The 15,276-nt window shown below is 34.4% G+C and overlaps 1 protein-coding gene across 3 annotated transcripts in view; it reads left to right on the top strand.

Annotated features, from left to right (window-relative positions):
• GPC5 (glypican 5) overlaps positions 1–15,276 on the top strand; it is a 1,392,911-nt gene that overhangs the window by 1,022,786 nt on the left and 354,849 nt on the right. The window contains exon 8 of one of the 3 annotated variants that reach the window (XM_060288185.1): positions 10,709–10,766. The exons of the other annotated variants lie outside the window; for them this stretch is intronic. Coding sequence (XP_060144168.1) covers positions 10,709–10,746 — 38 coding nt within the window. The 3' untranslated portion in view covers positions 10,747–10,766. The remainder of the gene's footprint in view (positions 1–10,708; positions 10,767–15,276) is intronic. 3 annotated transcript variants of the gene reach the window in all.

Genomic DNA, 15,276 nt, shown 5'->3' on the forward strand with positions numbered 1-15,276 from the left:
AAATGATAAAATATGATTTTCTGTGGGTCCCAGAATTAGTGTATGAACTGTCTTTAATTAAGTTAATGCAAAGTTTTCATTTTTTAGGATTCTAATTTTTTACTTTCAGTATGTGGAGACCATAATGTAAAATAATTACAGATGTATCTTAAATACAAATACTGCCTTTAAAAAAGTATCTTAAATACTACCAAATTAAAGTTATTTTAGCCCCTAATTAATACATATTGTATTAATTTATTTTAAATTATTTTAAATACTTTGACTGTATGGGGAATGTTTCTGTGCCTCTAGTGTTTCATTAAAAAGGAAGAAAAAGAGCTTTGGTAAATTAGAAATAATTGCACTCTGAACACATTAACAAAGATGACTTGAAGACGGACCTCGGGATTCAGGATGCAGTCTTTCTCGATGTCTTTTTTTTCCTCTCTCTCTTTTCCCAGCAACCAAAACTGCTGTACTTCCTCATTTAAGTTTCTTCCTGAGACCTAAGTTTTGATTGCTCTCTTATTTCTAGTTTTATTCTGCCAGTTTGAGAATTAAGCTTTCTGTTCTGTGTGTGTCTGTGTGTGTGTGTATTGTTGGTTTGTATTTTATATCTAAACTTATCAAACTCACCAAAACAGTATCTGAAGTTTAAAAATTTCTTTAATATCATCTTGAATCAAACAATAAATTTGAAATATTCTTATTAACATCAGAAACTCTGATAATAAATTATTGTTACTTGCTGTCCTAGAACTTCCTTATATTATTTATTTTTAAACATTTTTTATTGCAGTGTAACAGAAATACCATGCAGTTTGGGAAAAGAAAAATCGCTCATTTGTAATTTTTGTTAAATTAATGATGTAAATACTCTCTTAATGGTTAATTTTAAGCTACCAACAGTTTGACACTTGACTCACAAATTCCTGTTTAACAATTGGCCCTCATGAACTAGGGTGAACCAGCTTTAGCACACCACTACAACATGTATACAGAAAAATGTACAAATCATTAGTTTATAGCTCATTGTATATCAGCAAAGTGAACACACCTACCACCCTGGTCAGTAAATATAATTATACCTTTCCTTCTTCCTTAAAGGTGACCACTGTCCTAACTTCTAACACGATAGCTAATTTATTTTTGAGATTTATTTTATTTTATTTAAGGGTGGTTTATTTTACTTAAGGATGGCAGCGGGAATAGTCATAGATTTCTAATACAAACCAAATACAAAAATCAAACAACCATAAGAATAATGAAAATATAAATATGAAAAGCTAATCTTTGAGGAGAAAAATAAGGAGACCATTTTTTTTTTTGCCATTAGTAATGGATATGTAAGGATATTGACAACAACATTGGAATAGCAGAGGAATTGAAAATGCTATACATTGATCAATGGGAAACTAGCTAAATTTATTATATTGCATATACACAATAAAATACCATGAAGAAAGCAAACACATATATAGTCTTTGGTTGAACCATATACCATTCAAAGTGCTCTTCATTACATATACTATCTCACATAATTTCCCAACAATACTACTACTATCCCATTTTACATATGAGACAAGAAGTTAACTAACATGCCCAAGATGACAAATATATATATATATTTTTTTCTATGTCATAATATTGACATTCAGTCCAATAATCCTCCACTTTAACAGCTCCTTTACTTTGCAGTGAAAATTGATTTGTATATTTTTTGCCTCTGAGTCCTTGTGGGATTTTTTTTTAAATCCAAACAGAAAGTCACAAAAATTATAATCATCCACATCCGTTCACTCAGTCCCATGTAATTATTGTTTTTTTATCTTGATCTTTTGTTAGCACTTTTATGAATTCATCAGTTTTCCATTAGAGTTCTGAAAATGCTTATTCACTCAGTTCAGCAGTATAGTCAGTTACCAGAAACCTGTACTTGTCAGTCTTTTCCATGAATTCTTAAAGATGAAACCCTTTTATGGGAACTTTTTTGCAAAAGCATCAGAGTACACCCAGAACTGTCTGTAAATGACAAAAGACTTAAAAATGACCACGGTTAAAGATTTGATGAAAGTTCATAAAAATGCAATTGACATGTAAATTTAGTTACTTCTGAGATATACATTTTAAAGTAATAACTAGAATTATGACTTATAGCATTATACCAGAACATATAAGATTTTTAGAAATTTCATGTAATGTCTGAAACATTTATATTAACATATTTCCATACAAATAACCCAAAGAAAGTTTAGTATTAGTTGTTTTTGTTTGTTTTTTTATACTGCAGGTTCTTATTAGTCATCAATTTTATACACATCAGTGTATATGTGTCAATCCCAATGGCCCAATACAGCACACCACCATCCCCACCCCACCATGATTTTTCCTCCTTGGTGTCCATACGTTTGTTCTCTACATGTGTGTCTCAACTTCTGCCCTGCAAACAGGTTCATCTGTACCATTTTTCTAGGTTCCACATACATGCGTTAATATACGATATTTATTTTTCTCTTTCTGACTTCACTCTGTATGACAGTCTTTAGATCCATCCACGTCTCAACAAGTGACTCAATTTCGTTCCTTTTTATGACTGAGTAATATTCCATTGTATATATGTACCACAACTTCTTTATCCATTCCTCTGTTGATGGACATTTATGTTGCTTCCATGTCCTGGCTATTGTAAATAGTGCTGCAATGAACATTGGGGTGCATGTGTCTTTTTGAATTATGGTTTTCTCTGGATATATGCCCAGCAGTGGGATTGCTGGATCATATGGTAATTCTATTTTTTAGTTTTCTAAGGAACCTGCATACTGTTCTCCATAGTGGCTGTATCAATTTACATTCCCACCAACAGTGCAAGAGGGTTCCCTTTTCTCCACACCCTCTCCAGCATTTATTTGTAGATTTTCTGATGATGCCCATTCTAACTGGTGTGAGGTGATACTTCGTTGTAGTTTTGATTTGCATTTCTCTAATAATTAGTGAGGTTGAGAAGCTTTTCATGTGCTTCTCGGCCATCTGTATATCTTCTTTGGAGAAATGTCTATTTAGGTCTTCTGCCCATTTTTGGATTGGGTTGTTTGTTTCTTTAATATTGAGCTGCATGAGCTGTTTATATATTTTGGAGATTAATCCTTTGTCCATTGATTCATTTGCAAATATTTTCTCCCATTCTGAGGGTTGTCTTTTCATCTTGTTTATGATTTCCTTTGCTGTGCGAAAGCTTTGAAATTTCATTAGGTCCTATTTGTTTATTTTTGTTTTAATTTCCATTACTCTAGGAGGTGGGTCAAAAAAGATCTTGCTGTGATTTATGTCAGAGTGTTCTTCTTATGTTTTCCTCTAAGAATTTTATAGTGTCTGGTCTTACATTTAGGTCTTGAATCCATTTTGAGTTTATTTTTGTGTATGGTGTTAGGGAGTTTACTAATTTCGTTCTTTTATATGTAGCTGTACAGTTTTCCCAGCACCACTTATTGAAGAGGCTGTCTTTTCTCCATTGTATATCTTTGCCTCCTTTGTCATAGATTAGTTGACCATAGGTGCGTGGGTTTTTCTCTGGGCTTTCTATCTTTTTCCATTGATGTATGTTTCTGTTTTTGCACCAGTACCATATTGTCTTGATTACTGTAGCTTTGTAGTATAGTCTGAAATCAGGGAGTCTGATTCCTCCAGCTCCATTTTATTCCTTCAAGACTGCTTTGGCTATTCAGGGTCTTTTGTGTCTCCATACAAATTTTAATATTATTTGATTTAGTTCTGTAAAAACTGCTATTGGTAATTTAATAGGGATTGCATTAAATCTGTAGATTGCTTTGGGTCGTATATTCATTTTCACAATATTAATTCTTCCAATCCAAGAACATGGTATATGTCTCCATCTGTTGGTATCATCTTTAATTTCTTTCATCAGTTTCTTATAGTTTTCTGCATACAGGTCTTTTGTCTCCCTGGGTAGGTTTATTCCTAGGTATTTTATTGTTTTTGTTGCAATGGTAAATGAGAGTGTTTCCATAATCTATCTTTCAGATTTTTCATCATTAGTGTATAGGAATGCAAGAGATTTCTGTGCATTAAGTTTGTATCCTGCAACTTTACCAAATTCATTGATTAGCTCTAGTAGATTTCTGGTGGCATATTTAGGATTCTCTATGTATAGTATCATGTCATCTGAAAACAGTGACAGTTTTACTTCTTCTTTTCCAATTTGGATTTCTTTTATTTCTTTTTTTCTCTGATTGCCATGGCTAGGACTTCCAAAACTATGTTGAATTACAGTAGTGAGAGTGGACTTCCTTGTCTCGTTCCTGATCTTAGAGGAAATGTTTTCAGTTTTTCACCATTGAGAATGATGTTTGCTGTGGGTTTGTTGTATATGGCCTTTATTATGTTGAGGTAAGTTCCCTCTATGCCCACTTTCTGGAGAGTTTTTATCATAAATGGTTGTTGAATTTTGTCAAAAGCTTTTTCTTCATCTATTGAGATCATATGGTTTTTATTCTTCAATTTGTTAATATTGTGTATCACATTGATTGATTTGCATATATTGAAGAATCCTTGTGACCCTGGGATAAATCCCACTTGATCATGGTGTATGATCCTTTTAACGTGTTGTTGGATTCTGTTTGCTAGTATTTTGTTGAGGACTTTTGCATATATATTCATCAGTGATATTGGTCTGTAATTTTCTTTTTTTGTAGTATCTTTGTCTGGTTTTGGTATCAGGGTGATAGTGGCCTCATAGAATGAGTTTGGGAGTGTTCCCTCCTCTGCAATTTTTTGGAAGAGTTTGAGAAGTATGGGTGTTAGCTCTTCTCTAAATGTTTGATAGAATTCACCTGTGAAGCCGTCTGGTCCTGAACTTTTGTTTGATGGAGGATTTTTAATCATAGTTCCAATTTCATTACTTGTGATTGGTCTCTTCTTCTTTTCTATTTCTTCCTGTTTCAGTCTTGGAAGGTTATACCTTTCTAAGAATTTTTCCATTTCTTCCAGTTGTCCATTTTATTGGCATCGAGTTGCTTATAGTAGTCTCTTAGGATGCTTTGTATTTCTGCGGTGTCTGTTTTAACTTCTCTTTCTCATTTCTAATTGCATTGATTTGAATCCTCTCACTGTTTTTCTTGATGAGTCTGGCTAATGGTTTATCAATTTTGTTTATCCTCTCAAAGAACCAGCTTTTAGGTTTATTGATCTTTGCTATTGTTTTCTTTGTTTCTGTTTCATTTGTTTCTGCTCTGGTCTTTATGATTTCTTTCCTGCAGCTAACTTTGGGTTTTGTTTGTTCTTCGTTCTCTAGTTCCTTTAGGTGTAAATTTAGATTGTTTACTTGAGATTTTTCTTGTTTCCTAAGGTAGGCTTGTATAGCTGTAAACTTCCCTCTTAGAACTGCTTTTGCTGCATCCCATAGGTTTTGGATCATCATGTTTTCATTGGCATTTGTCTCTAGGTATGTTTTGATTTCCTCTTTGATTTCTTCAGTGATCTCTTGGTTATTTAGAAATGTAGCCTCCATGTGTTTGTGTTTTTTACGTTTTTTTTCCCCTGTAATCCATTTCTAATCTCATAGCGCTGTGGTCAGAAAAGATGCTTGACACGATTTCAATTTTCTTAAATTTACTGAGGCTTGATTTGTGACCCAAGATGTGATCTATCCTGGAGAATGTTCTGTGCGCACTGGAGAAGAAAGTGTAATCTGCTGTTTTTGGATGGAATGTCCCATAAATATCAATTAAATCTATCTGGTCTACTGTGTCATTTAAAGCTTCTGTTTCCTTATTTATTTTCATTTTGGATGATCTGTCCATTGGTGTAAGTCAGGTGTTAAATTCCCCCACTATTATTGTGTTACTGTCGATTTCCTCTTTTATAGCTGTTAGCAGTTGTGTTATGTATTGAGGTGCTTCTATGTTGGGTGCATAAATATTTATAACTGTTATAAATTGTTTCATGATCTTCCTCTTGGATTGATCCCTTGATCATTATGTAGTGTCCTTCCTTGTCTCTTGTAACATTCTTTATTTTAAAGTCTATTTTATCTGATATGAGTATTGCTACTCCAGCTTCCTTTTGATTTCCATTTGCATGGAATATCTTTTTTCACCCCCTCAGTTTCAGTCTGTATGTGTCCCTAGGTCTTAAGTGGGTATCTTGTAGACAGCATATAGATGGGTCTTGTTTTTGTATCCATTCAGCGAGCCTGTGTCTTTTGGTTGGAGCCTTTAATCCATTCATGTTTAAGGTAATTATCAATATGTATGTTCCTATGACCATTTTCTTAATTGTTTTGGGTTTGTTTTTGTAGGTCCTTTTCTCCTCTTGTGTTTCCCACTTAGAGAAGTTCCTTTAGCATTTGTTGTAGAGCTGGTTTGGTGGTGCTGAATTCTCTTAGCTTTGGCTTGTCTGTAAAGCTTTTGATTTTTCCATCAAATCTGAATGAGAACCTTGCCGGGTAGAGTAATGTGGGTTGTAGGTTCTTCCCATTCATCACTTTAATTATATCATGCCACTCCCTTCTGGCTTGTAGATTTTCTGCTGAGAAATCAGCTGTTAACCTTATGGGAGTTCCCTTGTATGTTATTTTTCGTTTTTTCCTTGCTGCTTTCAATAATTTTTCTTTGTCTTTAATTTTTGCCAATTTGATTACTGTGTGTCTTGGCATGTTTCTCCTTGGGTTTATCCTGTATGGGATTCACTGCACTTCCTTGACTTCGGTGGCTATTTCCTTTCCCACGTTAGGGAAGTTTTCGACTATAATCTCTTCAAATATTTTCTCGGGTCCTTTCTCTCTCTCTTCTCCTTCTGGGACCCCTATAATGTGAATGTTTTTGTGTTTAATGTTGTCCCAGAGGTCTCTTAGGATGTCTTCATTTCTTTTCATTCTTTTTTCTTTATTTTGTTCTACAGCAGTGAATTCCACCATTCTGTCTTCCAGGTCACTTATCCGTTCTTCTGCCTCAGTTATTCTGCTATTGATCCCTTCTAGTGTAGTTTTCATTTCAGTTATTGTATTGTTCATCTCTGTTTGTTTGTTCTTTAATTCTTCTAGGTCTTTGTTAAACATTTCTTGCATCTTCCTGATCTTTGCCTCCATTCTTTTTCCAGGGTCCTGGATCATCTTCACTGTCATTATTGTGAAATCTTTTTCTGGAAGGTTTCCTATCTCCACTTTAATTAGTTGTTTTTCTGGGGTTTTTATCTTGTTCCTTCATCTGGTACATAGCCCTCTGCCTTTTCATCTTGTCTATCTTTCTGTGAATGTGGTTTTTGTTCCAGACTGCAGGGTTGTAGTTCTTGCTCCTGCTGTGTGCCCTCTGGTGGATGAGGCTACCTATGAGGCTTGATGGGAGGGACTGGTCCCTTATATTATTTTTGTTACCCACACAAAAGTATTATTATTCTTGCATTATATAGGTGATGTTTCTTTAATTTCAGTTGAATACTTAAAATTCTGCCTTCACCATTCTTTCTTGCATCTCAGATTTTCCATCTGGGATAGTTTCTTTCTTTAATATTGTTCTTCTTAGTATTTGTTGGTAAAATCTCTTAGGTATTGTGTGAAGCTGTAATTCTCTCACACTTGCTCTGAGTTCATAAATCCAGAAAAGTAGATATTTCCTCTCAGCAGATTGAAAAGAATATCACATTGTCTGTGTCATTATGGACACTAGAAAATCTGCTGTCTTTTTTTTTTTTTTTTTTTTTGTGATATGCAGGCCTTTCACTGTTGTGGCTTCTCCCATTGCAGAGCACAGGCTCTGGATGCACAGGCTCAGTAGCCATGGCTCACAGGTCCAGCCGCTCCACGGCATGTGGGATCTTCCCGGACCGGGGCACGAACCCGTGTCCCCTGCATCGGCAGGCAGACTCTCAACCACTGCACCACCAGGGAATCCCTGCTGTCTTTTTAAATTACACTTTCTTGTAGATGATGTGGCCTTTATCCATGGCTTCTTTTAGATCTTCCCTTTGTCTTTGATATCTGAAATTTCCCTAGACTGGTTTAGTGTGTGTATCTGTGTTTGAGGGGATAAATCTGTTGGCTTTTCTTTCTGCTAGTATTTTCAGTTACAGTACATTTTTTTTCCTCCTGTATTTGGGGACTTTACATTATGAATTTATATTTAACCACTGGGGAATCTTGAATAACTTGGATTATGTTTTTCTCCAGAAAAATATTTTAATTTCGTTCTGAATGGTGTCAGCGTGTCCCACCAGTCTGAAAACACTTTAATTTGACTTCTCAAGCTGGGGTGCCCAGATTCAGGGGGGAATGTAAATTCAAAACCCAGTAATATGAAACGATAAGCCTGTGGTTACACATTTTAAGGTGACTGTTTTGTGCCACAGAGAAAAGGAACAGGACTAAGAGTTGTCGTCATTGAATCTCTTTCTAGACAGTTTCTCCCCCTACTTATATCTTCATTTAAACTATAACACTTAGAACTGTGCTGGTCTTATTCATGAATCTGTAGGTCAGAGTCTATTTTGTACCAGTATAAGCCCTGGTCTCCCATTTCCCTTAGTGTCTGTTCATCACAAATATTCTGAAATTCCTAGTACTATCTTGACCTTTAGAGTTAAACTGGCACCAAAGTTTGTTTTAAGAAAAAATTTTTAAGGTTTAGCTTTATCTTAGTTTTCTCTATGCCCTGAGACTTCATGTATTTTCTGTTGAACTCTGCAATGAATTACCATGTATTATGTTGTGGTTTTCCTGAATCTGAGTATTTTCTGTGAATGGAGGATATATCTGAAATCCTAATCCTCCACATTGCAGGCAGTAGTGCTGCAAGTTTCTCTCTAAATTGTATAGGTCTTTTTACGTTCAAGTTTAATTATTAATTACTCATGTTGGAAAAAAATTAAGGTCATGCATAGTGTCATGAGATCAAGACCAACAATTTATAATAGCAAAGAATTATAGGAGAATAACTTAAACATAACAAATGTAAAATATTTTTATTTTATGTTATTTAAATTTTTTAGCTAGAATTTTAAGTACTACTGGAAAATATTACTGAGATAAAAAAATATTGGCAAGGTAATTTTGAAATCAGTCTCACAACATATCAATTTCCATAGCTAAAAAATTTCAAGCAAAATTATTTCAATAACTTGCTCAGTTTTTCCAAATTGAGAAAAACAAAACAAGGAAGTATTGACAAATATGTAATGTGTGTTACTCAGTAGGGTTTTCTCATAATCAAACATAATGCCCAAGCGAATCAGGAACTAGAGAATAAATAACTCATCCTCTTGTCCTGAATACCTCCATGAAAATTCTTTTTTAAATGCAAAATGAGGAAAACTTACCTTTGAAAACAAAAGGAAACTGCTTCAATAGCCACTCTGTTACTGACAGCAATGATCTAGAGTTTAGTTTGGCAGTCAAACTGAGACCTCAGGAGGCTTTAGCCAGGACCAAGTTTACTAAGTTTAAGAGAAAATGCAGGACAGGAAACATATAGCATACTTACCAACAGAATAGAGGTCATGACTCTCTCGACTCAGTCATGATATCCCATTCATTCTGACTCATAACATGCATTAAAAGGTGGTTGAGTATGTAGCCAAGCTGATGCTCTTTCATCTTTCATACCTAACTAGTCAGACCCATTAGTGTATTTTCTCATCTATACAGATTACTCATTACTCCATAACCAGTTTCAACAATGAAGTGTGGGAGTTTGGCCTGGTACATAGTCCTTGGTTCTTGATCAGATATGCTCATTCATTCTCTTTCTCTCTCTCTCTCTCTCTCTCATCTAGAATAGGTAAATTCCCAATAATTCCTTGACTTAATATTGCAAAGGGAGGAACAAAAAAGCAAGTCCCACATTTTCAGGCTTCCCTGAAGCTAGGTGTTAACCTTTTCTCTTCCCATAAATGTGGCAATAAAAGATTGCCTGGGGCTTCCCTGGTGGCGCAGTGGTTGGGAGTCCGCCCGCTGATGCAGGGAACGTGGGTTTGGCGGTCTGGGAGGATCCCACGTGCCGCGGAGCGGCTGGGCCCGTGAGCCATGGCCACTGAGCCTGCGCATCCGGAGCCTGTGCTCCGCAACGGGAGAGGCCACAGCAGCGAGAGGCCCGTGTATGGAAGAAAAAAAAAAAAAAAAAGATTGCCTGATACATAGAATGCTGAAAGGATTCACCAAAATAGAGACGATTCTGGAATGTTCCTAATGTAGAAAGGAAAAATTTGGGTATAAGGATAGGACACATACAAATGAGATATACACTAAGGAACATTCCTTTCATAAGGGAAAAGTAACAGTGTTCAAAAGTAGTCACATTAGGTGGCTTCAGGGTTCAAAGAACAGCAAAACTGAGTTGGCAGTGGGCAACATAATAGGAATCTCTCTAACAGGGAAAAGCTTCTCCCCAATGTTACTGGCAACAGCACATTTGAGCTGTTTGAGCAAAACAGTTTGTACTGAGGAATGATCTCAGAAAAGAAACATGAAAATTACTGTTAAAAATCAATCTGTTGTTCTTTTCTTTTCCTGCTCAATGAACAAATGATTCTTTAGGGCTGGATAAATAGAATCAATTGACAAGGTAATATTGAAAATATTTTCATAAATAGTATTGACAGTTCTCAAAATATCTAGTCAAGATAGTAGCACAGGAAGAGATTGAGAGACGTGAAGAGGACTATGTATTTTTTAAATGAATCAATCCAAAAAATTCATTAATTTATTTTATATCTCTCACAGGTAGGAGTCACATCATAATGAGCTACAAGAGTATATAAATACTGGAACCAATATTAAAGTAAGAAAAAAGTTATACCATGTTTATATAATGTCATACATGTACATTAATACACTGGTTAACCCACTCAGCAGGAAAATATTCTCATCTGATCATGTGAATCTCCTTGTTACCCAATTATGCTGGCTGCATTTTTCTTCACTAGAAATAGAATCATAGCTTTGACTCTGTTTTTACCATGAATTCAAAATCATCAATCCAGGATTTCTAGATTTGGATAAGATAGAATATGCTGTAAAACCTGAACAGTGTTCATGGAGCAGCACTTTGAGAACTCAGAAAGGAAAATAGTGGCAGGTAGATTGGAGTAGAAGACCAGAATTCAGGGTTATCACTGAACTGGTGGTGAGTTTACCTTTTCTTTCTTCCTCCAGTATCCTCTGACCTAGACTCAGGACAGACTGAAACATGGAAGTTGGTATCAGCAAGGATGTAGGGAACCCCAGGGAAGCCCTCTAGTTTAGGATTCAGGAGGAAGAAAATGGTTTGTTGGTAGCAGCGGCCACAGCAGCAAAGGCCTGCAGTCACCTAAACTCTGGAGGGACACCTTCAACTCTTGATTGAAGTAGCTGGTAGCTGTAGCTTCAAGAGGGTGAGACCACTCCCATTGCTCCTCCCACCGCATGCCCTAGACATGCATGCAACTCACTAAAAGAGCTCCAGAATCCCAAGCTTTCTGGCTAGTACAACCAAAAAAAAAAAAAAAAGGACCATGAGAGAATTGGAAACTACTGGGGAGATCACAGAGAAAGAGAGAGCAGCTTAGAAAAGCTAACTCATTTTTTTAAATGAACCCCTGGGATCACCTTCAGATGAGTAGATCTGCTGCTAAACTACACACCAAAGACATTGAGAATGGAATTTAATTAAAGACAACAGCACCATTTCCAGACACATAACTGAGTGGTGCACATGTAAGACATTTGAACAGCATTGCAAAGAGCTTGAAAATGGAATTGGCATTCAATCCACACGTCACAGAAGGCTGGTCAAATCTTGTGACGTGACTCCGAATGAGTTGACTTCTAGCTCCAGAAATTAAAAGATATTCCATAAGCTGTATATATGACCCAAGTTCTCACAATTTAATATTCAAAGTGTCCAGGATAAAATTGAAAATTACCTAGCATATAGGTAACAGGGAAAATATCAACTCATATGTGAACATCCAGTCAAAAGATGCTGACATTGATGTGACACATTATCTAGAATTACTAGACACAGGTTAGAGAGTTACTATAAAAATATTCTGACAATGTGAATATTCAAGAAAGGAATGGGAAGATAGACAATCTCAGCAAATAAGTAAAAGTTATAAAGGAGAAATAAATAGATAATTTAGCACTGGAAAAAAAAATCACCGAATGTACTCCATAGCAGAATAGAAATGACAAAAGAAAGAGTAAACTCAACCACAGATAAAAAGAAAATATGCAAGGTAAAAACAGAACAAAGATTGAAAAAAAATGGACAGATGTTAACGGATTTTGGAATAAATCTTAATTTAACATCTACCATTTGTGTCATTATTATCCTGGAAGGAGAGACAAAACCATGCAGAGCAGAGAAAAATATTTGAGCTTCCCAAATGTAAGAAAGATATAAAGCTACAGATTCAAGAAGCTCAGAAAACCCCCAAAAAGATAAACTCAAATAAATTTATGCTTACACATGTATAATTAAAGAGCTGAAAACTAAAGAGAAAGAAGAAAAATCTTGAAAGCATCCAGAGGAAAACAATTGTTTGAATGTCTATAGATTTCTTATCAGAAACTATGAAGACCAGGGAAAGTAGAAAATATTTTTAAAGTGCTGAAATAAAAGAACTTTCTCCCCGGAATTCTAAGTCAAGCAATAGATATCTCCAGGAATATATAATGTTATACACAAAATAAAGGCATTCTTAGTTAAAGGAAAATTTATAGAGCACTATATGCCATCAGAATTTCTTTAAAAGAACTGTTAATGAAACGATATCAGAAGGAAACTTGGAACATCAGAAATGAAGGAAGAGCAACAGAAATGGCAAGTATTTGGATAAATAGAACAGATTGCTGATTCCTTAAAATACATTTGACCATTGAAAGCAAAAATTATGACATCTGATGTGGTTCTTAATGTATGAATTATTTAAGATATCATAAAGGGATGAGGGTAAAAAAAACCTTCATAGTCAAGCTTTCTACAGTCTAATTGAAGTTCAAAAATTTTAAGCCTAAGTAGACTGAGAAAAGTTAAGTATTTGTACTGTAATCCCTGTAGCAACTGCCAACCCCCACACTTTACGGTGAGAAATAGCCAAAAGCACAATAGATACATTTAAATAGAATTAAAAAGATGTTCAAATAACCTTAAGGCAGGAAGAATAAAACAAAGGATGAAAAACGGACTAATTAGAAAATGAATAATAAAATGGTAGATTGAAATCCAAATATACCCGTAAGTACACTAAATGCATAAGGTCTAAGCACACCAATTAAATACAAAGGTTATCAGGACGGATTAAAAAATATAAAAGGTATATACACTGTCTGTAAGAAATCCACTTCAAATATAATGATATAGGTAGATTATATGTAAAGGAAAGGGAAAAAACATACATGCACACACAAATCAAAAGGCAGCTGGAGTGGCTATATTATTTAGACGCAATAGACTTCAGAGCAAGGAAAATGACCAGAGATGAAGTGGGGCATTATATAAGAAGATAAAACAACCTCAAATATGTATTTTGAAGCTAACAGAGCTTCAAAACAAACACTAACAAACTGCAAACAAACACTAACACAACTGCAAAGCCAGACAAATCCACAATTTAGAGACTTCAGCTCTCCTTTCTCAGTAATTGATAAAACAGTAATTGAAAAAATAGACCAAAAATGGACAAGGATATAGAAGAACTAAACTACATCATCAACCAATTGATTCTAATTGATATTTATAGAACCCTTCACCTAGCTACTGCAATATACACATTCCTTCCATATTCACATGGAACATTCACCAAAATAGTCCATATCTTGGGTCATAAAACAAACTTCAACAAATATTAAAGAATTGAAATCATGGATAGTATACTTTGTGATCATAATGGAATTGAATTAAAATAAATAATAGAAAAATAATAAACTCTCCAAATATTTAGAAATTTAATAGACACTTTTTAATAATCCAGCAGTCAAGGAAGAGGTCTCAAGTGAAATTAGGATATACTTTGAAATAAGTGAAAATGAAAATTCAGCATATCCAAATGTGTGTGATGCAGCTGAAACAGTTCTTAGAAACTTATAGCAATAAATGATTAAACTAGAAAAGGAAAAAAGGGCTTTCATAAAAAATCTAAGCTTCCATCTTAAGGAACTTGAAAAAAAGAAGAGGAAAATAACTCCACAGCAAGTAGAAGTAAGAGAATAAAAAGAGCAGAATTTCCTTAAAAAATGAAAATAGGAAAACAATAAAGAAAATATGTATAAAAAAGCTGTTGTTTAGAAAGGTAAAAAAATGATAAACCCTTAGTAAGACTGGCAGAGATAGGAGACACAAACTATCAAGATCAAAGAAGATAGGATATCCCTATAGATTCCAGAATATTAGAATGACAGTATGACAATACCTTAAAAAACTCCACATATACAATTTTGACAAACTTCATGAAATATGTTAATTTCTCAAAACCAAAATCCACACATACCCAAAATAAAGTAGCCTGGATAGTCAAACAACTCTTGAATTTATAATTTTTTTCCAAAAATAAAATCACTGGCCCACATTGCTTCTGGAACATTCTAAGGAACATTTCAATAAGACTTATTTTTACTTACGTATATGACATCTTCTATATAGAAAACTCTAAGGAACTTCCAAAAATAATCCTGTAATTAATGAGATTTTTACCAAAGTTGTAGGATACAAATTCAACATGCAAAATGAATTACATTTCTATATAGTAAAAATGAACAATTGGAAGCTATGCAATTGATCCAAAAAATGAAATGTTTAATTATAAATATAAAAGATACAATAACTGAATGCTGGGAAATATGAAAGTGTCAAAAGAAATCAAAGAAACACACTACTATATATAAAATAGATAACTAACAAGGACCTACTGTATAGCACAGGGAACTCTACTCAATACTCTGTAATGGCCTATATGGGAAAAGAGTCTAAAAAAAGAGTGGGTATATGTGTAACAAATTCACTTTGCTGTATGCCTGAAACTAACACAGCATTGTAAATAAACTATACCCTAATAAAAATTTTTAAAAAAAGAAATCAAGGAAGACATAAATGAAGACACAGTATGTTCGTGGATTTAAAGACTCAACATAGTAATGATGTCAGTTCAACACAATTATCTATAGATTTAATGCAAATCTGATCAAAATCTCAATAGGATTTTTTGCTTATATAGATAGGTTGATTCCAAAATGTATATAGGAGACACAAAAGTCAATGAATAACCAAAACAATTTTGAAGAAGAGCAAAGTAAGAAACTTTCAAAAACTA

The sequence above is a fragment of the Globicephala melas genome, chromosome 18, assembly GCF_963455315.2.
Source record: "Globicephala melas chromosome 18, mGloMel1.2, whole genome shotgun sequence".
Taxonomy (NCBI): domain Eukaryota; kingdom Metazoa; phylum Chordata; class Mammalia; order Artiodactyla; family Delphinidae; genus Globicephala; species Globicephala melas.